Source organism: Salvia hispanica, chromosome 5 (genome assembly GCF_023119035.1).
Source record: "Salvia hispanica cultivar TCC Black 2014 chromosome 5, UniMelb_Shisp_WGS_1.0, whole genome shotgun sequence".
Lineage (NCBI taxonomy): Eukaryota > Viridiplantae > Streptophyta > Magnoliopsida > Lamiales > Lamiaceae > Salvia > Salvia hispanica.
Window position 1 is genome coordinate 9806010 of NC_062969.1, and position 25067 is coordinate 9831076.

At 35.1% G+C, this 25067-nt stretch overlaps 4 protein-coding genes across 4 annotated transcripts; 1 reads left to right on the forward strand and 3 right to left on the reverse strand.

Annotated features, from left to right (window-relative positions):
• The first annotated feature begins 7070 nt into the window (after positions 1 to 7070).
• On the forward strand, positions 7071 to 14998 carry LOC125190815 (pentatricopeptide repeat-containing protein MRL1, chloroplastic-like). Its single transcript, XM_048088216.1, has 19 exons — positions 7071 to 7431; positions 7764 to 8481; positions 8597 to 8822; positions 8934 to 8997; positions 9090 to 9234; positions 9317 to 9432; positions 9630 to 9758; positions 9863 to 10036; positions 10130 to 10294; positions 10513 to 10653; positions 10888 to 10987; positions 11561 to 11669; positions 11769 to 11860; positions 12468 to 12552; positions 12810 to 13041; positions 13134 to 13226; positions 13315 to 13363; positions 13718 to 13811; positions 14195 to 14998. Exons 1-19 carry the CDS (start codon positions 7120 to 7122, stop codon positions 14427 to 14429), a joined length of 3279 nt encoding a protein of 1092 aa, XP_047944173.1. The 5' UTR covers positions 7071 to 7119; the 3' UTR covers positions 14430 to 14998.
• Positions 14999 to 15776: 778 nt separating this feature from the next.
• On the reverse strand, positions 15777 to 16085 carry LOC125189368 (auxin-responsive protein SAUR21-like). Its single transcript, XM_048086650.1, has one exon. It carries the CDS (start codon positions 16083 to 16085, stop codon positions 15777 to 15779), a length of 309 nt encoding a protein of 102 aa, XP_047942607.1.
• Positions 16086 to 17898: 1813 nt separating this feature from the next.
• Positions 17899 to 18476, reverse strand: LOC125190823 (auxin-responsive protein SAUR22-like). Its single transcript, XM_048088227.1, has one exon. It carries the CDS (start codon positions 18392 to 18394, stop codon positions 18098 to 18100), a length of 297 nt encoding a protein of 98 aa, XP_047944184.1. The 5' UTR covers positions 18395 to 18476; the 3' UTR covers positions 17899 to 18097.
• Positions 18477 to 20223: 1747 nt separating this feature from the next.
• LOC125189369 (auxin-induced protein 15A-like) lies at positions 20224 to 20574 on the reverse strand. Its single transcript, XM_048086651.1, has one exon. It carries the CDS (start codon positions 20572 to 20574, stop codon positions 20224 to 20226), a length of 351 nt encoding a protein of 116 aa, XP_047942608.1.
• Between the last annotated feature and the right edge of the window lie 4493 nt (positions 20575 to 25067).

A 25067-nucleotide genomic window follows, 5' to 3' on the forward strand; every position in this document is an offset into this window, starting at 1 on the left:
TATAATATGATTTTTACGTAACAAATTATTTTACACATTCTCCATAATGTTACAATTTTATGTGTATCCATGTTAATATATGGAGTAAAATGTTACACAAAATTAATCTAGTTAATTTATTAAAACATAAAATATAAAATCATGATTTTAAAGTAGAGTCGTAGAGAGAGGAAAACTATAAGATGGTAAAGAGAGATTATATTAATAGATCATTTGTATATGTAGGTTGTCTATTTATGTTCTCCCACTTTTAAAAATATATAAAGAAAATTCAGAACCTGCAAATTGATTTGATTTCTTTGAATAATTGATAACTACTATTAATTATTAATTGGTCAAAAGACATAAAAGCAATTTTTTTGGAAGTAATTCTTGTAACCATTGGTTAACAGATTAGTTGGATGTGAAGTATTAAAATTTTGGGAAATAAAGAACATGTCATTCTCATCATCATGCATGGTGAATAAATTTTTTATAAAATGAGAAATAATAAAATTGAAGAAATATTACATATAGAGAGCTATAGATATTTTTTTTGTGAATAGAACTATAGCAAATATGATCTCAAATTGTAGAGGATAAAAAAATATGAATTTCGGTATAATTTATTTATTTATTTCATTTAATATATAAAGATATTTAAATAATAAATAAAATATTTATTGGCCTATGAAATTGTAATAGATGGCATAATCTCACCGCTCAGTAAAATAAATGGAGAGAGAGAACACTTAATCTTATTTATATCCGACGGTTAAAAAAGTGTGATCTGAAGTATTAAAATTTTGAAAAATAAAGAACATGTCATTCTCATAATCCATGGTGAATATGAGCGAAATGAAAAAAAGAACATGCATTCTCATCACCCAACCTTCTCAATTCTGGAAATGAAATGTATATCTTATATTAATCTATTATATTTGATACACGTTAATGTATATGTAATTCAGTACCTTCAAAACTAATTAATACTATATGGTTAGACGACTACATGGAGTATAAACAGAGACAAATAGATAAAAAAAAAGAAAAAAAAAGTTTAAAAAATAGATACAAACATTCTAGAAACTAATTAAGTTTTAAAAAATTTATTAATTGAGTACATTGTTAGACGGCTATATAAGTAGAATCAAAATGTTTTCAATTAAATTTCAGTGAATTACTAATTCCAGCTCTTAATACTTCTTATATTTCTAAAATTTTTTAATACATAGTATAATATATTAATTCAAACTAACGTATTATGGTATAGATTTTAAGAATTCCATAATTTTTATTTTAATTATTTACTTATCAAAAGATTATTTTTAAAATTTTTAAAATTTTGAAGATTTAATAAACCTATATAGTTAACACTCAACAAAGAAAAAAAAATATCTATTATTTTCACTTGGGTTTATCATTAGTCACATCAAATATCCGAACATTAATCATAATATTCATGTTGTTAAATAAATATAGATATAATTATGTAAATAGAGTAGTAGGAAAGGAAAAATAATTAAAATTTGTTGCTATATGCTATTATCAACAAAACTTGCGATATATAAGAATATTTGATCTGATATGATTTGATTTTTCTAATTTGATTTTGTCATTGTCTTGTGCGAGATAATTAGTCCTAATTGGATCAAATTAAGTATTGATTTTGTTATTGGTTGAGTTCAGTCCAAAGTATTATTTGATAAATTTTTTATTTTATTGATTAGTAAATCTTGAAATTGTAAATACATTTTTGTTTATATAACTTTTTATTGATTAGTAAATAAACATCCTGTAATGAGTCTTGTCCCTCGATGTTTATACGTCTGGATTCAAGTTTCTGTATTTGGAAGCTCGTCTATTGATGTTTATGCATCTTACTTTGTGGTTACTGGTCTATTACTTCAGTATTGATAATGATATTTGACTGTGTTTCAAAACTGTGATTGAATTAGTTGAGTCACATCATTTTACTAAGTGTTTAATGTTATTGTCTTTTTTATTTTTCACAAAGCATAGAAGGTATTGTACTTACATTCCATTTTGCCTCTTCAGATTGATGTGTGTATTTATTATATCTCTCTTTTGCACCTAACCTGATTGTTGTGATTGATTTAACATAAATTTCAGTTTTTAATTATCAGGATTAATGTAATATACTGTTGGGTAATTTGATGAAGCCTTTTGACAGGTCCTAAAAGTGCAGTGCAGGTTTGTACTGTGATATGTGTCACTCGATCTAACAGGTGCAGAGGATTCGACTAGACTTCGAAGGCTAGAAGATCGTGGAACTATCAGAAAGGGGTCGTTGGGTGCACTCTGTCCCTTCAAAAACCTCAACCCACTATACTACAACTTAGCACAGGGAAGTAAAGGATCGATCCCACGAGGAAGTAGGTGTTACGAAACTGCATTTGAGGATGTTTTGGGAAAAGGGGTTTGCTGCCACGCAAATTTTTGTGGGTCGAGAACTTAAAACTACTGGGTCTGAGAGATAAGCGAAACTTTACTCTACCTATTGGGTCTAATAGATCAGAAGAATCTTTACTCTACCTACTGGGTCTAAGAAACGAAAGCGTACGGAACATACATGACTCAGAGAAAATGAGATATTTTAAAGTTCTAAGACAACTGGAGTAAACTTAACTAGACAGACTTTCCTAATTTGGACAGACAAGCATAAAGCGAAAAGCAAGACAAGTTTCCTTAAACTACCAGGGTCTGGAAAAGCATGCAGAAAGGTAAAAGAGACAAAGTAGATCGTACTGACAGGTCTAGCAGATATGCAAAAAAAGTAAAGTACATGCAGAAAAGTACTGACATAAAGCAGATCTGGTTCTAACTACCAACAACTTCATCTTCTTCGGGAATCAAACGGGAATAGCAGAGAAAACAGAGTATTAAACACCATGAAAACAAAGCAAACTCTAGATCTAGACTTAAAATGAGAAATCAAAGCCTAAAGTAACAGATCTACACTACTGGACCTAAAGGATGCAGAAACAGAAAGTAAATAGCCATAATCATGCACAACGTAAACATCAAGCGCCAAATATGCGAAACTTCAACTCCAAAACACCACGATTCAACAAATCCAAACATCTCCATATGCAAATCCCCAACCTCCAACAACAAACCAACAGATCTCAGCTCCAAAAGTAAAGGCTAGAAATAAGATTAACTCAACGAGATCCAACAAAAACAAAGAACGAAAGCTAAAAACAAGAGATTAACATAAACTCAGAGATATCCAGCAGACATAAACTTCCATAATAACTATAAATAAGTCTGAATCCAGCAGATCAAAGCAAGAAACTAGAGTTGCGAAACTTAAAAACCAACAAGGTACTAAACGAAAGCAAATAAAATTGTTTCTTCGCCTCCACAAGGCGGTGTTACACAACAAAATGACAATGACGACGATGAGAACCACGGTGGCCAGAATCCTCCATGTCCAAGTGCGCAGCAGTCGAAATGAGAAAATTGAAGTGTGGAACTAGAACTAGAGCTAGGAGAGCGTAGAAGTGGCTGTTCACGGATGTCTTGTTCTTCAAGGTCGAGCTCTTTATATATGTGAGGCTCTGATCCCTAGGGTATCCCTCTCTCAAGGTGATTTTACGCCCTTGCCCTTTAGTAAGACTCTTTTAAAATAATCTGCTCTCCGCTCCATTCTGCTCCTGTCGCTAACTTTTGATTCTCCCAGGTCCGAACGGCGACTTCTGATTTTTGCTTCAATTTCATCTCTTTTGCATCTGCCAGTCCGATAACAAACAACTCCTGGGTCCGGCAGATTTACTTCGCACCTTAACTCAATAACGCACATTAGCGCCCCAAATGCACAGAATTTTAACCCTAAACCGATGCATGAAACGAGCCTTATCACCTTTCCACCCAAAAAAAAATATTTTTCTTACTTCCGATGCTTTCTCTGTGATGCAGAAACTACACCATTGGAATAGAGAAGAAGTTGAAGTTCATGTCATAGATCAAGTTTCATTCAAGAAATGGTAATCTTCATTCTTAATCTTATTTGTTCCGATGGTTAAAAAAAGTGTGATTTGACTAATTGACATCTTTTTTAGAAGTGATTCTTTTAACCATTGGTTAATATATTTGTTGGATGTTGAGTATTATAAATTAGGGAAATCCTATCTGATTTCCCCCAAAATTTCCCCCCAAAAAAACTGTGGCTTTATATATTTATATAGATACTAAATTTGTGGGAAATGTATTTATGTGCCTATATATACTACTACTACTATTTCAATATATTTTGAGTAATTTGACAATAAATCACATCTTTTTAACTCTACCCAATAATACAATTAACATATGTAAGTTGGCCTAGGGCCGGCCTGGCCCAGGACCGGCCCACTTATTAACTGGGCTTGGGCTTGGCCGGGCTCATCTATGCAACCCAAAACCCAGGCCCGGCCCAAACCGTTCTAGACATGGGCCTGGGCCGAGCTGTGCCTAAATGTCATCGGGCCTAACCGGGTCCGGGCCGGGCTGTCCGGCCCGGCCCACTTGACACCTCTACTTATGGTGCTAGCCATAGTAACACGTAAAAATGGTACACATGTTAGCTTGATAAAATCTAAGATTTTATAGTAAGCCAAATAATTTGAGCCAGTCCATAACTCTGATCACTTTTCTTACGCCGCCCCTCCTGGCCATAAATATTAATTTACACTATTCACTATTTTAATTATAAAATAAAAAATGATGAATAATTATGATACGAAAAATTCGTCATTCATTACAAAAATAAAAAAAATTTACAAATCCTATAAATTAAAAATCTTAAAAAATAAAAAAATTACAAATCTTAAAATTTTAAAATACAAAAAAAGAAAAAAAATATACTTCTTAATAGTGACGGGAAGGGTGTCGATCATGTCATTGAGCATCTCAAGTTCGATCTCCGACATTACTGACTTATCCTCCACTAGCAACTCCTTCATATGGCTGATTTGTAGTGTTAGACTCATGGAGCTCATAGAGTCAGACATCTTATCCAACGAGGGGTTTGGTGGCGGCACGACATACTACATTGACTCGTAGTGCTCTTCCCCTTCGCTTTCCTCTTCACCGCTTCACTTCCCATCGGACGGCTATGAGTGCCATCACTGCCATGATATGACATGTCGGGCTCCTCGTCGGGCATGTTGAGGTCGATGGTACAAACTCCATCGCTTATAGAGTATTCTACGTTAGCGGAGACTTTGGTTCTCTACGATGCACTACTTCCCTCCTCAGCCCCTCCGTTGAATTTGAGGCTCTTCAATAGAAGCTTCCAGACCTCATAGTACTTAAAAACCTTCTTCCATCCGCAAAGAAGGCGTCGTTCACCTTGCTTATGAGGTCGATCTCTCTATGCCCGCTCGGCCACATCCTCACCGCGTTAATGTATCATGTACTTACCGTTCCACTTCATCAGGTCCTTCAGAACTCGGCCCTAGTGCTTCCGGAGCATCTTGTATTAACGCTCGATCGTGCTTTTTTGCCATTGAGCGTTGTATTTTCAGTGACCCGATCCCACAACACTCGATACTTTTGGGAGTTGCCGATGATGGGGTCTTCGGAGACATCAATGTGGACCATTGCCAAGAATGACATCTCCTCGGGGCTATACTTCCGAGATCCAATGCCATTAGTCGCCGCCTTCTTGCCCTTGCCCTTACCCTTCTAGGGCCGATTGTCACCATCTCACCGATGTCATAATCATCCGGCGACAAATCGTTCTGCTCGCTGTTGTTGGAAACCGTAGCCGGACTAGGAGCAACTGGGTTGGCCAGCATTTGCCAATTTTGGCTGCTCACGAACTCGTCCATCACTCCATCTCCTCTCGTCGGTCGTAGTTGAATAAATCCATTGAAGATGAATTAATTTAGAATATGAAGTTGTATAAACCAATAGAAAGCCAAAGAAGTATTTATAACAAATTATGGAATAAAAAAAATAGAAAAAAATAGGGTGTGATGCGTCCCGGGCACCCACAACCCGTGCGACCATGCACGCCACGCCGCATGGGCGCCCATCGCCCCTCCAAACCCTCGGCCTCCCTCCCACCCGGATCTGGCCACCCACAACCCGCAGCCTGTGTTGTGCCCTGTCCCATCCATGTCGCGGTACCACAACCACTTGATGGATTGTAGATGATCTAAGGTGATACTTTTAAATGTTGTGATAAAACTTTAACCTATTGAGTCATTTTTATTATTGTAATAGGAATTGTTTTACCTTTTGTTGTATTTGGTACTACAACTTTTCATGTACTTTGTTGAACGTATTAAATGAATTAAACGAATTAACGATGGTGCTCTTTTAATATGTAAAAAGAGGTAAACATCCTATCATATGTGATAGCATGTTACATCTCTTATAGTAGTATTATTGTAAGTACTATAGTAGTAATGAGAGATGTTATACCAATCCTATCATATGTGATAGCATGTTACATCTCTTATAGTAGTATTATTGTAAGTACTATAGTAGTAATGAGAGATGTTATCCTTATTGGTATGATAAAATGTAAATTTACACTTTTATATTATTCATTTTTTAATAAGATGAAATGAAAGAAAAAATAAATAAAAATATAATAAAAAGAATATCATTTTCATTCCTTCTTGGTATGATAAAATGTAAATTTACATTTTTATATTATTCATTTTTTAATAAGAGGAAATGAAAGAAAAAATAAATAAAAATATAATAAAGAAAATATCATTTTCATTTTCATTTTCATTTTCATTTTCATTTTAATTTCATCATAATTAAATACAAGGCTCTAAATATACAACTAACTGCAAAAGCGCGGGTAATTATCTAATTAGAGACACCAACGATAGTTATTCAGATTTTGTTCATCGAAATACTTAAATATAAAACATCAGCCCAATTCTCTCCAGTTCACTCACCTCCTATTCCGCGGCGGTTATTCTAAAATCGCGTCAGTCAAAAGTAAACAACTTATCCTCGCGCAGTACAAATTGTACAGAACTGTAAAACGCAAGCATCATCGTTGCTACCTTGATTATATGAACTCCGCTCGTCCACTTCCACTCTATCCTCAAATGTATAGTTAGAATACAACACTCAAATTCCATACAAACCCTCTCTCTCTAGAAATCAATGGAGTCGAGCTTATCTTTGGCTCCGCAAGCAATTTCATTAATCACATGCTCTCCTGTTTTTTCGCCTCTCTCTTCTCGAGCCGTCGGACTCCTCCGCAGCGAGTTCATCGGAAACGGACGCAATATCCGGTTGCCGCGGCGGAGATGCAGGAAATTATGGCCGAAATCCGAGCCTGGTTGCGGTAAGTTTCTCTTCAGAGCGTCGCTCGACTCGCAGTCGATTGTCGTCGTGGCCACGGCGGTCGCAACCGTCTCTGCTGCAGCTGTTGTGTATCTCGCTTATAAAAGGAAACAGCTCGATATCAATCAGGTAAACCTACAATCTACATTGTGCAGCTCTGGAATTCTTCATGTGGAATTGTCTCCGTAAAAATTCGTTAAAGTGAGAAAGTTTGATGAATAATGGATTGAATGTCGTGTATTCATGTTCATGGAGAGAGTTTATCGAAAGAGTACCGAATTACTACTATAATGTGTATGGAGTACTTACTAACTAAAAATTCGTGTAGCAGCTCTCCAATTCTTCCTGTAGCATCTAACTGATGTTTGATTGCTAGTATACTAGACATTGACCTTGAAATTCGTGTTTTTGTGTTATGTTTATTCCATCATTAACTAAGATCATCTGCTTACAATTTGTAGATGTCAGGACGGCTAACCCTAGCTCTATCAGAGCAGATAAAATTTGTGACCGCCTGGATTCTCACAGATGCAAAGCACCTACGTTTGGGGAAGAAAGAATCCACTGACATAAATCAATATTCTAAGAAGGAAACTAGAGAAAATAATGGCGCTGACATCAATTTTGGAGAAGCTAATGTGATTCCTGGAGGTGCTCTCGTTGTAGAGGCACCAGAAGAGTTTAAATTAAGCAGCATAGCTCCAGCAGTTAACGGTTGCTTAACGTCATTGGCATCTGAGGCTCTGGAGATATCATCATCTGTGCCGTCTGTTGTTTCTGAATATGATTTCCAAGCATTTGTTGATGAAGTTCGTGAAGTGCAACAAAATGCACATGAACTCTCCCATTCAGTTGCTTACGATTTGTCAGTTCCAATAACACAGACGAATTTGGGTGTTTGTGCATCTTTAGCAGATCAAATGCAAGAAGAAACGGATAAAGTTGGTGGACTAAATCTTACAAATGTTGGGGAAAGTGATGGGAACAACTTGGACCACATTTTTAGAAGCTCTCCACGTAGAGAGCTGCACACGGTTACCGGGACTTCTTTGGAGAAGTTGGATAATTTGGAAGAGTTGCCGTCTTGCGCTACCCTTCAAAGTTTCAGCTGCTATTCATCCCTTCGTAACATGGGTGGGGGATCAGGTCTTACTGGACGAAATGTTGTCTTACCTATAGGTGATATAGACATTAATGTTTTATCTGTTGGTTGCAGGATTATCTGGATATTATATAGAGTATTTTTTTTTTTTTTATGCTTACCTGAAACAGAAGTTTTTTTTTGTCTTTTCAGAGAAGCTTGAAGAGGAAAGGCCTACGAGATATTATGGTCAGGTCTTTCTCTACAAGAAGGACTCAAGAAACCAGAGGAGATCAAGGAAAACGGAAAAACAGATTTCGCATACAGATGGAACCAAACACTTGCCTCCATCTTTTGATCCCGAGCAGAAACATGAAAACAACAATCATAATCCTTCGTGGCAATTACGTGTTTACGAGCAACTCCTGAGGGAAGGCAGGTAATTCCTTTATGTTAATGATCCGGTAAACCCTGTCTATACATTATGTATTGAAAAACATCTTAATAAGTTCATATCAAGCCTACCTGGTTGCGATTTCTTATATTGCAGGTTAAATGAATGCATTGAGTTGCTTGAAGATATGGACAGAAATGGTTCATTTGATATGGATAAGGCAGGCTTGCATTTGCTGATTTCCATTACTTAATATGTGCATGCAAATATAAAATTATAAATATTTGACTGTTGGCTGTATCATGGCATCAGATTTACCACTCCAGATTTTTTGATGTCTGCAAACGCCAGAAGGCAGTCAAGGTGGCATTTCGTTTTACCAGGCTTATACGAAATCCCACTCTGAGCACATTTAATATGCTTATGTCTGTTTGTGCAAGCTCTCAAGATTCAGAAGGTACTCTCTCTCTATCCAGGTATATGCCAGTAATTATGCAATATAATTTTCAGGTTCATTCACCCAGTTGTCTTCTGTGTAGGTGCCTTTCAGATTCTACAACTTGTTCAGGAAGCTGCATTAAATGCTGACTGCAAACTATACACAACGTTAATATCGACTTGTGCTAAAAGTGGTAAAGTGGATACGATGTTCAAGGTACACTGAAATGAATGCGTACACAATGTTCTCTTCCCTTCTTATTTACTGGTAAAATGATACAAATATTGTTCAGAGTTAAAATCTCTAGTCAAAATAATTTTCTTCCTTCCTTTTTAGGTTCGTGAATGTCCTGTTTAGTTAGACCCAGGACATATATTCAAAATCGGGTCCTCTAATATTTATTGAACTTTCAGGTTTTCCATGAAATGGTAAATGGTGGAGTTGAACCAAATCTTCACACATATGGTGCACTCATTGATGGTTGCGCAAAAGCAGGGCAAGTTGCTAAGGCGTTCGGGGCCTACGGAATACTCAGATCAAAGGTGATATGCACTTTCCATTTCTTGTATAAAAATTTATATATAGTGTTATGGTAATTTGCTTATTCTGTGCATATCAGTGTCTAACTTGACATTACTCATGGTAGAATGTAAAGCCAGACCGAGTAGTTTTCAATGCGCTTATCACTGCATGTGGTCAATCAGGAGCAGTTGACCGTGCATTTGACGTGTTAGCTGAAATGAGAGCAGAGTTACAACCAATAGACCCTGATCATGTCACTGTAGGTGCTCTGATGAAGGCATGTGCTAGTGCTGGACAGGTGCTTTATCTACTAGCTCTTTGAATCCATCATTTGCTTGATTTTTGTTCCGCATCTTGTTTATTTGAATACTGAGAGAGTGAACTTTTGTAGATTGATCGAGCCAGAGAGGTGTACAATATGATTCATCAGTATGATATCCGTGGCACTGCTGAGCTTTACACTATTGCTGTGAATAGCTGCAGTCATCGTGGTGATTGGGAGTTTGCTTGTAGTGTATATGACGACATGATCCGGAAAGGTGTCGCTCCTGATGAGGTAGAAATACTAAAATTCTGTAATTCTTCACATACGAAGAATTGTATTTACCTTGTCCTTTCTATTTAAGCAAGATGGGACCTCTTATAATTTTTTTTTTGTTCCCTGATGCATTCAGTTGTCAAAAAAATAACAGTTTTTTTTTAATCTTTTTTTTTTTTACTTTTTCCATACTAATGTAAAACTGTATCTTACTTGGTTTCACTTATGTAATCCAGATGTTTATCAGCGCATTGATAGATGTAGCAGGGCATGCTGGGAAAGTGGATGCTGCATTTGAAATTCTACAAGAAGCTAGGGCTAAGGGAATGCATGTTGGGATCATATCATATAGCTCCTTGATGGGAGCATGCAGCAAAGTATTGACTTACTAATCACGTTTAAAACATTTTCTAGCAAATGTGGAATTGCCTTTTATTTTGATAAATAAAACACAGGCAAAATATAATTTCTACACTTCTTGATTTTCATTTTGGATTTTAAATCTCAACAAGAAGTCAGTTGCAAAAATGTATATGCATATTCATGAACAAGATATCTCCTAACTTTTATCAATTTCCAGAAGGTATAACTTGCTTGCTATATGTATTTAGGCTAGAGATTGGCAAAAGGCGCTGGAACTGTATGAGGACATTAAGAGGTCTACTCTGAAACCTGGAGTGTCACTAATGAATGCTTTGATAACTGCTTTGTGTAAGTTAATCACCATTGTCTCACGAGCAACTTTACCAGTGTTCGATGCATATTTAGTTTTTTCTTTAATTGTCTGATTTCGTAGTAATATGCACTAGCTTGTTGACTCTAACCACGTCAAATAATGGTGACTTGATATTGTACCGTCCATATGAGTCCAGCTTTAGGTGCTAGTATTCCATCAATGCTCTTTAAATCTTTTAGCTCCTTTATGGCATCCATATCTTACTGTCTCAGGAGGAGTCTTCAGTTTCATCTTGTGAACCGTGGTTGACTCTTTTTACGCTGATCAAATATTGTTAGGAAAAAGCTCAATTACTTAACTTACTATATTTAAGAACAAAAGAGGCTTGCAAGTCCAATGATCAAAACAAATACTCTCTCAGATTTATTCATCTCCTGATTTGGATGTCAATTTTTCTTTAGTTACTTTTTCTTTGCGGCTTTCATTTCATGATATCCATATGTTACTTGTACTCATGATTTGGCCATTGATATATTCAATTTTGTTCTAGTCTGAAACCATCTATATGTGTTGGTGTTTATGAAATCCTTCATTCCTCTCTCCTGCAGGTGATGCAGATCAACTGCAAAAGGCCTTGGAAATCTTATCTGAGATGAAGAGCACTGGTGTATGCCCAAACATCATAACTTACTCTGTTCTTTTAGTGGCAAGTGAAAAGTAATTACCTTTCTTTGTATGTTCATGCAGTTTTCTATAATAATAATAAGTTTTCATGTGGCATGATCTTCTCTCATATACTGTTACAACTCTTACCAGAAAGGATGATCTAGAAGCTGGCCTCAAGCTTTTTTCTCAAGCAAAACAGGATTCTGTTGCTCTAAACCTTGTAATGTGCCGATGTCTCATAGGTGATTAAATAGGCTTTCCACTTCTCTAGTTGTGCATCAAGAAACATGGAGAAAACATTAGTCATACGATCAGGCAACCGTGGTGCTTCTGTGTGATCTTTTATTCATTGAAAAGTTTAAGGAACCCTTAAGAACACAATGTATTAGCACTGCTAATGTTTACTCCATATCTTTATTGTTACTTTACATTTTGTTGAACATGTTAAATAATGCTGTGTCTAATAGCTGTCCACACTCACTGCTGCCTATATGTAAGTGAAAAATATATCAAATTGATTAAGATTCATTAAGTCTCTTATAAAGTGTCCGTTCTTATAAGCTAAAGAATTTTAGCTATATTAGATTTCATAAGTTCCTTGAAGCTATTCGGCAACCACTTTAAGCAGTACTTGAGATGGAATTTTACTGTAGCTATAGCTTTTGCTACAAACTTAGGCTACACTCAATGCTAAGCTCAACCACCCTTCCCCGTTGCCTTAGCCTATTAGTGATGATAAAAAATTGAAGTATTTTATTTCGGCTCTTTTAATTAGGTAAATCATTGTTCCCTTTGTGGATCTTATACTGTTTGTTTCATCAGTTTGCTGATGGAGTTATCTTTATTTAGCTATGTGCCTACGGAGGTTCCAAGCCGATTGCTCAGCTGGCGAGCCTGTTCTATCTTTCACCTCAGTTCAGCTTAATAGTAAATGGTACTCATTCTTGCATTTTCATCACTATTTTTTAGTGTTTATGTACACTTTTATCTTTGTGGGAAAATGCCCATCGCATAAAAGGCTTCATTAAGATGTTATATCTTGTACTGTAGCAGTTAAAATTAACATTGTTAAGCACTAATTTGGCTTCGTGACTGGAAATACACGTTCACTAACCTTATCATTTCATGTCAATCTCTTGGTTATTCTGGGTAGGAAGATCTGATTTATGATATATGGCTATACTTCCACAGGACATCCTTGGCCCTAATGGTGTATAGGGAAACAATTGTAGCTGGTGTAGCACCTAGGATGGATGAACTTTCACTTGTTTTGGGTTGCCTTAAGTTGCCTCATGATATATCTGTGCGAAATAGACTCATTGAGAATCTTGGATATAATAGTGGCCCATCAAAAGGTGCAAACGTGTGTTCCTTGATTAATGGCTTTGGGGAATATGATCCTCGCGCTTTTTCTTTGGTTGAGGTATGTCAACAGCTTCCAAGAACTTTTTATCTTTTTGTCAATTCTTCAAAAAATTATCGTACTGACTTCACAATTATTTTCTGATTTCTCAGGAAGCTACTTCTCTTGGAGTTATACCATTAACCTCTATGAAAGACAGCCTCATAGTTGTTGATTTGAGAAATTTTCAGGTTCACACAGCTGCGGTGAGCTAATAAACTTCAGCAATTTTCTTCCCCTACCTGATAAGACTTGTTTACCTTACTCTAAACTGAGTTGTGTTATGTTGGCTAGGTGTACCTCTTGACAGTTCTAAAAGGTCTCAAGCATCGCTTGGCTGCTGGTACCAACTTATACTTATTCATTTAATTACTTCTATAGTATTTCTAAATAAATTTTCTTATCAACGATTGGGCATTCTGCATGCGTAGTATTGAAAAAAGTAACTTGAACTACCTGTTGTGTGATTAATGTCTCACCAGGTTCAGTGACGTTGTAGGACATTCTGAAAGATAAAATAGATACTGTTTGAAAACATGAGATGCATCTGTCTCTAGGCACATAATGGGGAAAAGTCCCGAAATATGAGGCTATACTTTGTTTCGTAGCAAGAAAGAGGAGCTAATGTTGTTGCTTCTTATATTTTGGACCATTCTTTATTTCCTTTATGTATCACTTTCGTATTGATCTTCAACAGGTGTTAAGGCTCCCAATTTAAATATTCTATTGCCAGTAGAAAAGGCACAAATTCAAACTTCTGCAGGGCAGACGGAGATTAATATGGCTGGCAGGTGAGAAGATACTATTTCCTAGTTGGACATGAAGTTCAATGTATGAATGTATTGTGATGGCATATGTAGATTTCCATTGGTATAAGTATGACCAAAGAAGCTACAATGACAAAGTCTGTTATGAGGAAGTGACAAAAATTCTCCTAAGTGGATAATAATATGTATGCAAATTATGCTAGGCTGTACTAAGATTGTAACCATAGATGAAAATCTAGTAGTATACTACTTTAAGGATAAGACAAGAAAATTTATCTTTAAAAGTTGTCTAGATTTTCTAGCTGAACTCTAAAGACCCTATTATTATTATTGTCAATTATGAATATTTGTTTGGCTGTTCTTAGTAAACTTAAAAATATTCTGAACATGTTCTATTTGCTCAATAGGGTAAGCCAAGAAGTTGCAGCACTATTGAGGAGACTTGGGCTATCTTATCAAGGAAACGGATCTTATGGAAAGATCCGCATAAATGGCATTACCATAAGAAAGTGGTTTCAGCCAAAGCTTGGTTCTCCTTTCACTGAAAAAAAAATGGAACTTAGCTCACCCCTAGCAAATCTAGCTTCAGGCATAAACCGCCAAAGACGTAAAATCAGAACCGTTCACTTGTCGCTGGAATAAGGTCCACAGCTTTGATGCAGTTCTTCTGTGCAGATGGCTAACACTATTGATGTGGTGGAAGTTTTTTCTAGAAAGATCAGCACAACTTTAGTTCAAAAAGAGTGAGAATTGTAAGGGAAATGGAGATTTTTCCAAGATTGTCTCCATGTGCTGGCTGAGAAACCTTGCAATTTTCTACATGCAGTAGCTGCCCTAGACTGTAGATTATGCAGATGGTTTTGTGCTGGTCAGAGTGATGCAGCTTTGTTATTGGTTTCTATATTCTGGGGGAATTTAGTAATATAAATTTGAATTGTATAGCAGCAATAATGTGAGGATGAATATAGAGTCAGTAGACTACTATCTGCTGTATATAAGGGCTCTATAAGTCCTTGATTCACAATGTAGACCTTACTCGTTTTGTATGATATATATATCTGCTGTATTTCTACCAGGATTTTTGTGGACTTTAGACATAGCATTTTATTTTCAACTTCTGGTTGTTGGTAGAGTGTATAATGATGAATGAACAGGCTACTGTAAAGAAAATTGTGTCTGAATGAAGGATTTGTGGATTTGTTTGGTTTTGATTTCTTGAAAATCTAAGAAGCATAAGGTTGAGAATGCTAATGTTCATCTTTGAGATGACGACTGGAAGGTAGCAGGAAAGCTCATTCCTCACAGCAGGTACAAAATTCTTAGTTCTGTCTCTTATTTGCACATATGATAATTTTGCACATTAAAAATGTAGGGTACTTTATTGCCCTTTGTTTTCCAGGGGTTTGCGGATATTGTTGAATGATGATAGGGCTCAGTTGTTAATATTGTGAAGCACTGAATCTTATTCATAGTTTCATAAAATTCAACCTTGTTGCATGGGACTGTCGGGCTGCCTATCTCAAAACGAGAACCTAGCTCCCTCTGCCTTATGCAATGTATCTTGAAAAGTATGAGTATGTTATTGACCTCTCATATTTCTCCATCTGATGCCTCCACATAAATTTCCAGGCGACCTTTTGAGAACTTTTTAAATGGTTTCTTGCCTGAAGTGATTTAAAATTTTCAAATCTACTTGATATTAGTCGTGGATGGATATTGAAATCCATAAGTTGTTTCACTTCATATGAGATAATGAAGCCCATAACTTGGTAATAATATTTGTTGTGCAGACTGCAAGTTGAAAGATCCAAAAACTGATTAAGGATGAAATGTGAAATTTTGTTTGAATGAAAAGAAGATTGTTTCTTTTTCTCTATGGTTGTCTGTATGTGAGTGGATCGCCAATACATGAATCTATACTCCTAAAAGCTATTCTATGAAAACAAAAGCACAAAATACATTGTAAAAAAAATTGTAGGCTTCTGCTCTTCATTTGTTTCTTGCATCATAACAATCCATCCTCGAAGTTAGTTCAAGAAAGGCATTCTCACTGCATGGAATTGTTAGGCGTCCCGTGGGGTGATTGAAGCCAAACTCTTCCTCTGCTCGGTGCAACAAGCCTTGAAATGAAGGATGGTTCAGGTATGAAATGGGAACCACATATCTTTTCTTCTGAACGTCTCCTACATAAACTGCTAAATGCCCCTTTGGCACGTTGGTTTGGTTTCTATGGAGGAGGGCTTGGAGCTTGTGTAACTGCTTAGCATTTGATATCAATGACATCCAACGAATAGCCATGGATTTTTGCTATGAAAAAAGAATTGTAAAGCTCTCTGATTCTTTAATCACAATAAGATTTTTTCTCAAGTGTTGCAACTTTAAGTTTTGAAGCTTGTTATATACATGCATAAATATAGAGAATACATATGTATAATTATAGTTGCAGTTTGGAGGCTGAGGACCTGATGCCTGATAATCTGGAGGGGGGTTCATTACCAAGGAGCACATGACTTAATGTTATGAAAATCAGGGTAGAGATGGGAAAAAAAGAAATGGCTTATCCACATATATGACATGGTTTGTGAAAGTTATCACAAATGAGTTCTGTTTTTATTGCAGGTCCTGAAATGATGGGCAACATATAACAGAATAATAAGAGAGCAGTTTATATGGGTATGTACTGGCACTTTGAAATCTTTTGATGATTTGATTTATTCTTTGTTGGATTTAGTTTTGATGGGTCCTAGAAATTATTCACCTTCCGGCATGTGCCAAGATATTGTTGCAGCTGTTATGGAAGATATGGGATGCATTTTTTATTTATTCCGAAACAGGTACTAATACTACTTTGCATTGCACACTGTTTTCCACTCTGGGCTGCATCTGAATAAAATAGATCTATCCCAGGGATCAGTTTTTTATTGATTTCCCACTCTGGTCATCTTCTGATATCATCTTTGTTATGACATGATGTTATTATACTAGTTATCTTGCTAGAATTATTATGATTAATGAAATTGACCTCCACTCCTCTCCCACACCCCACAATGTTACAGGCTTACAGGATGAAAATCAAGCAGTACGTTGAATTGTTCACATATAGAAGTTTTACTTAATTCATCATTTTTAACAATGTGCAGTGACCGGTCTTTAAAAACCCATCTTGATGAATATTCATAAAGATGAACAACATATATTCATAAAGTTGAACAACATTGTAGAAATATATGCAATTTTTCTTTAATTTCTTTTTACCCTTGTAGAACAATAAAATAGACATGTGGAAATATATAGACATATTAGAGAAAGTAGTAGGTATATTTCACTATTTACAAATCACATACATGTAGTGCGTACAAGAGACTAAGCTTGGCTAGAACACATAACCGTTGTGGGATACTAGTTCTATAACAACCCTAACTCCATACAAAGATTTTCAAATCTTCTTCGTTTGATTCAAAATATTTCAAAGGAATCATTTCTGTGTAGAATCTGAGATCCATCAATGCAGAGTAAATTATTGGTCATGCATGTTACTTAATGCCTAGTGGACAAGTGATGGTAGTCATTTCACAACCAAAAATAATTCTCCCTTGGATCACTAGATTGACTGATTGACATATCTTTTTTAATATTTAGTCTTTGAGTTTGTAGCAGTTAACTATTACTATGTGTTTGCTAATTTCTCACACCTCATGCGGTAGAAGATATTGTGATCTGAGTATATTTATCGAACAACTGAACGAATGCTGGTTAAGGAATCCACATTGACATAACTTATCTTCCCAACCAACATTTACACTATGAATAAGAAATTCCATGATATCTCAGAAGCCTAGGCTGTTCAGAATTCAGAAACTTATCTGCTTAGAGAGCTTTTACTTCTTTATAAGCTTCCCTCTCCACTAAACTGTGTCTGACTATAGTCCTATGTTTTCTTCATCACATCTCTTTATCTACTCACGTGTACAACTGTCAAACGATTTCGTTAATTAACGGACATGAAACATGAGATTTTCATCTTGTTGTATACTTGTATAGTTGTACGCTGCTAAAAGTAGATAATTAAATTTTGAATCAGATGTCATCTCTTTCTCAAAAATGCAGTTCGTGAAAAAATGGGTGCAGAACTTCATTTTAGCTGATAAAAGTAATACACAAAAGATTGCTAGCTTCACCACAAGGCCTTGTACTAGCTAACTACATGAACCTGTCCGTCCACAACGCTACATCTATTAATGGTTGGACTTGGACATTAGAGTCTATATATACAGAAATAATGTGTAAAATAAAGCTGTTGCTAGCTTGATTCATGCATGCCATAGCTGCTGCATTCTTGAAGTTACTTCAACGAACGCGTTCTCGCTGCAGGGGATGGTGAGACCTCCCATGGGGTGGTTGAAGCCGAACTCATCCTCAGCCCGTCTCAGCAGCGCTTGAAACGAAGGGTGATTCAGGTACGCTAACGGCACCACGTACCTTCTCCTCTCAACTTCTCCCACATAAACTGCCACATGCCCCTTAGGCACATCTCTTTGGTTTTTGTTGAGGAACGAATTAAGCTTGTAGAATTGCCTCCCATTTGAAATCAAGGAACGAATAGCCATTGTTTAGAAAAGGGCTGGTAAAAACTATAAAAGATGATGATTTGATGATGATGACGAGGAAGAGGAAGAAAACGAGCTTATGCTTGAATTGCTTTAGTGGTTGAAGTGTTATATGTGTGCGTATATATATGCATATGATGTGAGTGAGAGGGTCTACGTTATTGTCAATACCACATGGCTTTTGTCATAGAATCTTATAAAGAAATATAGTAGTAATAAATAGTTGTAAATTTGTAATGATAAATCTTTAATCACATGGTACGGGAGCCCTACTTTGCACCTTTCTAGTTAGTTATCATTTTTACTTATTTTTGTAACTGTATATTCTTGAAATAAAGGTATGGGTATGGTCTGGCATTTGTGATGATTTAATTTACTAAAAAAAAATATATTTTGATGGGTCCATTTATTTATCCAATTACCAGCATGTGGCCAACCTTCTGCTGCAATTATGGAGGGTATGGAAAAAACAGGTATTGAAACTCTGCCTTTGCACACGGTTTTGTGTTCTAGGCTTTTTTTGGTTTCAATTATTTATTAGGCGTTAAATAAAAATATCGAGTCCCGATGATTTTATCTTGATTTTTCTCATCGCACATGTCCTTGTTGGTACAGGAGTTTGTGGCTGTTATCTTCGTATATAATATGATTGCAACTTGTTGGGAGATATTATTTGTTATTCACGGATGACTGCGTTTTATTTGACCAACTTTAAAGTCATTGGTAGTATTTTTCTTCTACTATATAAATTCTCTGCTAATATGCGAATATTCTCATATATAATTTGCGACTATTTTATACTTTTCTCGGTTTTTTATAAATAAAATTATAATTTCGGTCGTCCAAATTTATTTTATATACAAAAGTATAATTTCATGTTTACATTTGTTGATTTCTGAGTTCCGAAATGTTCACTACTTTGATTGTTTGAAATTTTCCGCTTATTGATTAGATTAAAATTATTAAGAAAATTATCACTTGGACTCCAGACTCCAGTATCCTACTTCCCGATGTCCAACTGTATACCATTTTAAAAAATTTTAAATAATTGTAACTGAAATCGAATTAATATGTGAATTATTCTTTATTAAACTACAGAAATAAGAATATATAATAGGAGTGTATATACTAATATGAAAATAACGGCAACAATTGATTGGTTCATTATATTTAGCTTGTGTCGGTAAGAATAGTCATATATTAATATGAAAATAACGGCTTGTGTATTCGCAAAGAAGAATGACAACTGATACATGTACGTGTATTTAGTCACATTAAATCATTTTATTGTATTATTATTTCTGATCTTAACTTGGTGGTTTTTAAGTTGTAATATTATTTCAATTATGGTAAACATTACTCTACAAAAACGAGTCGGATAATTTACACTAACAAGTTATTCACTTTTATTCTTATGGAGTGGAGTACAATTTTTTATCATGTAAAGAATAGGAAATGTATTACCTTTGCCACTGTGATTAGATTTGGTTTTTAAGGAAACAAGAGTCCTTTATAAGACTATAGTTGAGTAGGAGTATTAATTTCAACATGGCCCTCTGCAAATTTCCAGATCTATAAATTGTGAATATTGGAACAATGATTAATAGTATAATACTTTGTCATTCATTTATTATTACACTTCTTTAGTGACACACCAAACAATTATGGTATGATAGTCACTAGCTTCACCACAAGAATAGATCAAATGGCGGGTGACATCAAATTGTATAACATACTCTTTAACTTATTAGTACTATATACAGAAATTAATTAGTATTGAAAATTGATGGTAAAAAATATACTACCACTATTCTTGCTAGCTGGAGATTCTACTCCCTCTGCAACTCATTCAAATAAGAAGTCACATTCTTGAATGCTCCCTCACTGCATGGAATTGTTAAGCCTCCCATTGGATGATCAAATCCATATTCTTCTTCTGAGCTCCTCAGCAGGTCTTGAAACAGAGGGTGATTCAGGTAAGAAATCGGGACGACAAAGCGATTTTTCTGCAGATCATTCTCACCTACATAAACAGCAATGTGGCCCTTTGGCACATGAATCTTGAGCTTTGATGCTGACGAAGAGGAGGAAGAGGAAGAAGAAGAAGAAGAGGGAGAATGATGATGAGCGCGAACTATGTGTTTTGCATGGTGAAACACTGTGTGGAATCTGAACCCCATGAGGTATGTATGCTTATATATATGATCTTGAAAGAAATATAAAGAAGAGAAAGAGAGGAATTTTGAAGTTCTTGGCTTGTGTTTGGTGGAGTTGAGAATAGGATTCTTAGTTTCAAGTGATTGCTTATTTATAGGGGAAGTATATGTGTGCATGTGATGAGTGACATATGCTTTGCTGCCTCAGATATTTTGGTGCTTGTGCTTGATTTTCTTTCTCTTTTGATATTCGGGGTTCGTTCAACTAATAAATGTGAATCTTCTGCCGTAACTTACGTAACACGTGATCAATTTTCGAATCGATAAGACCATCATATAAGAGTAATTAACTTGTATTTGAGACAAGAGAATTACTTGGACGTGCGCGCTAAAAATATAGGGACATGTGTCGTGCATTGCGCAGGAGACCCTCTCTTGAAAGAAATTATAAGGTGGTAATTAGAAAGGGTGATTATAATATTTGTGGACAAATTAGGGTCCATTGGGTGGAGTACAAGGTATGGTACATCTGCATGCATTATTAAGGTCAGGTTTTATCACTCTTTATTATAGTGTATCCCCTAACTTGTCAGGATTTTATTAGCTCCCTTCTTTGTCTGCCCATTGTTTTAGCCTAATTGATTCTTTTCCTTTTCTACAAAGAGAGTAGGGTTGTAATTGAAAAAGTAGTTCCCATATGTACAAAAAAGTCTTTACGGTTTTGTTTCAAGGTCATTTAGAGAAACACTTTATAGTACAGTATTTTATTTGCAATTTTTCTTGTTCATCGATGTGAGATTGATATGGATCCCAATAATTTCTATTGACAGAAAATTGTGAGCCGAGACTTCTAAGGAAAAGAGGATGCATGTAGATGCTTTCTAATTTCTATAACCAAAAGTAGCACATAATAAATATATTTCCTTTTTGAGTAATTATAATTACCTAAATTTTACTATTCATTGGTTGGACTCATTCTCAATATGCAAATATTTTGTAATATAGTATGTAACACTAACCTAAAATTCTGGTTATCTGTATTCAGCTATGGATCAATGATCCAATTCATGTAATGTCGACAGAAACCAAATTTTGTTTTGATTTACTTTATTATGTATATACTTAGTATGCATCTACTAATTGAAAAATTAAATGTTGCAGAATTAATTCTTGGTGCTTTATAAAAAAAATTATACGTGGCAGTATAAATTTTAAATAATGTGACAATGAGGTTAAGGTCTTCACTAGATATGTTTTTGACTTTTGAGTCTATTTAGTTTTTGCATTATATGCACTAGATTTCACCACATCAATTTAGAAGGTAAAAAATAACTTCAAAGTAGCGGCCCATTGTTTTCGTCAAATATTTCGCCCAAATTAATTTAGACATGAATGTATCAATCATTAAAATTCCTATATTTAGTAGAGTCACATGCATGATAAGTAATCAGTTAGGAGTATTTTATAATATGGCCATACCACCACTTGCTGCTAATCACACACACATCTACATGGGTGTGTGTGTTTGTGTCTTTTAAGGTACAAGTGGATACATATTTTTATCTCGAATTAAATTGGTTGAAGTTGTTAGGAGTACTATTTAATTACTAGTGACTAGTGATTTGCAAGAAATTTTGTATACACGTTGAATATAAACCCTTGCAAAGAATTTTACTTCTATATATGGTTCTGAATTAAAAAACTGTATTGTATAGAAATTAATATCCGCCCCAATGCATCTTTGTAAGTTGGAATTTAATTCTTAGTTTATTCTTCATATGTTCAATTTTAATTGCATTGCTTTTGCATGCTTTTGAAATTTGATTAAAGTAGATAAATCATACATGAACCTATAATCGTATATGTCTCGTACTTGTATATTGCAATTGTACGTAAAGGACTTTACTGTCAAAAAAAAATTGGTCTTCGTAGCAGATTTCACTACGAAGGCAATTCTCGATGCTAAGTGGCCGTGGCACAGCAATTAAGAAATACAGTTGTACTTGTAGTAAGTTTGTGAATGAATTCCCAACTGGGTTTAATTTAGAATAAAGTGTTGGTCTCATTATATAAGTAGAACGTAAAAATAACTTGAGATATACTAGAGATAAATTTTAATTAAGGACGATGATTTGTTACCACATAACTCAAATACTAGTAGTAGCATTTATTTAAACAGTGTCAGAATCTACTAACGAGTGACTCGCTAAGAGCACCATCAATGGTGGCCGATCGCCACCCGATCGGCCTTCATGGGCTCCCGTTGTGGAGAGGGAGCCCATCTCCACCCCAGCGCCGAACAATAGCCTCAGCCGATACCTCATCGGCTCCGCATCGGCCCTGCGATGGGCCGGGAGGCTTGGGCCGATGGCGAAGCTGATTTTCATATTTTTTAAAAAAAAATTAAGTTTTTAATTTTCTTTTCCTACTATAAATACCTCAATCTCCTCCCATTCATTTCACACACCCACATCCTTCCTTTATTTAAATTCGCTTCTCGTTGTATTCTGTTTTCCAATATTGTAATACATCGAAGAATGAATTTATTATGTAAATTTTATTTATATTATTTAGACATTTATGCTTTATTTAGTTTTTAAAATGAAATAGTATGTTTTTTTTGCCATATATTACGTTTTCTTTTAATTTACATCAGCAATTAAAAGCGATGTAAAATAGTGATGATGTGGAAATGAGATGGACTATGAGATAGGCTCTGGGATGAGCTCTCATTGCAGGGAGATAGGCTCTGAGATGGGCCTACTGACGTGGCAGGAAAAAATGGAGATAGGCTCTGAGATGGACTCCGGAGATAGAGCATCATTGCTAATGCTCTAAGTGTTGGGATTACTAGGCCATGAGAAACTAGATCATCTCTCACCTTTAGTCTTTGTTCACACCCAAATTAACTCGAGTTGTTGTTGCATCTGGTCGAAACGCTCATTGCACTATTTTGAGGTATGCATGATGAGAGGGTCACTCATGCACTCTATATCGAGGTGCTATCCACGTAAATCCTTACAAAATCTATATATAAATCTATAATTCAATATCATCTTGCCAAAAAATCATACAATTACTTTGATAACCGTCAATATTTTTAACGGATAATCTAATATCAGGTAAGGTTTTCGCTATAAATCATTTTTATCAATTTTTGTGAACCTATCATAGCACTTCTTTGGCCAATAATACTATATCTTCAAACTCATTAGCCGAACCACATATGATAATGTGAATGCTTCTTACAATCATTATCAATAGTATTTGTAATGTGATTGTATAGACTCATAAACTCGATTGTTGTAGTTTTGAAGTCTCTTATTGGTTTTCTACCCTTGGGGTGCCTAGAAGAGGAATGTATTTTCTTCTTTGTTGTAGGTATTTGTTTGGTTAGATAGCTCATGTGAGTTAAGGGTCTTTTGGAGTCTGTTTGTTATCGTCGATTCTTGGTGGTGGTTGTCGGTTGTTTTCGTCCCTCTGTTTTTCTCTTTTTCTTGGTATTTCTGTGGTAAATCCCATTTTTGGTCTAGACTATTCTTGATGGTGTGTTTGTTTTTATGTCTTTTCTTTGGACGACTGTGTTTTATTGTTGAAATTGTAAATGACTAAACAAAATTTCTGATTTAAAGCATTTCCATTATTCAGTAAAAGATGTGTGAGGACTCGTGCTAAATAAGTCATTAATAGTGATAGTTTCTATGGCATTTCATATTAGCTCTTTTTTGTGGAACTTGCTCCTTAATGCACGTTTGTTCATTTCGATTGATTTCGAGCCTATTAGCTATTCGTCCTTTAAAAATATGAACCATCGTTTTAGTCCATTACTCAAAAATATATGCATGTTCCGTTTAGAAACTTTTCCCTAACATTTTCCACTTACAATATTTCAATCACTTTTTATTTCTATCTCTCTAATTTTACCAATTATGCTTTAAAACTTCCCTCAAGAGTTCATACTATTTTTAAGGGCCGGGACTAGTAGTAATTTAAAAATATGGATCTTTTAAATATTCATCCGAACCTATCATATAAGTCTGTTAGATTTGATTACTTTTAATGTTTGTGCGTTTCATTCAACTAATTAAAATTAACTAATACTTTTGCAAACAACAATAATAACGTTGATGATAATAAATAATTCAAGTTTCTTGATATTGATGAGTGAAGACAAAGTCAAGAGATCAAAACTATATTATCTTGAAGGATTAGATCATGGAGTTAATCCAGAACTCAACAATTCAGATCTTTTCTATCCGTGAAGTTCATTTTTTAAAAATAAAAATTATATGCGATAGCATTGATATTTTTTCAAAGTGATGTCAGAAAATTTTCTTATTTTTGGCCCTGGTTTTGGTTTTGACTCAACAGGAATGTGATCAAATGCAAACTATAAATATTGTACAAATTCCAAACTATGATTTGGACCGTTAAAAAATGTCAACAGATTATAAAATAATAGCAACATAAAATATCAACTCAGTGTCAACGGTTGACACCATGTTGACATTTTGTTG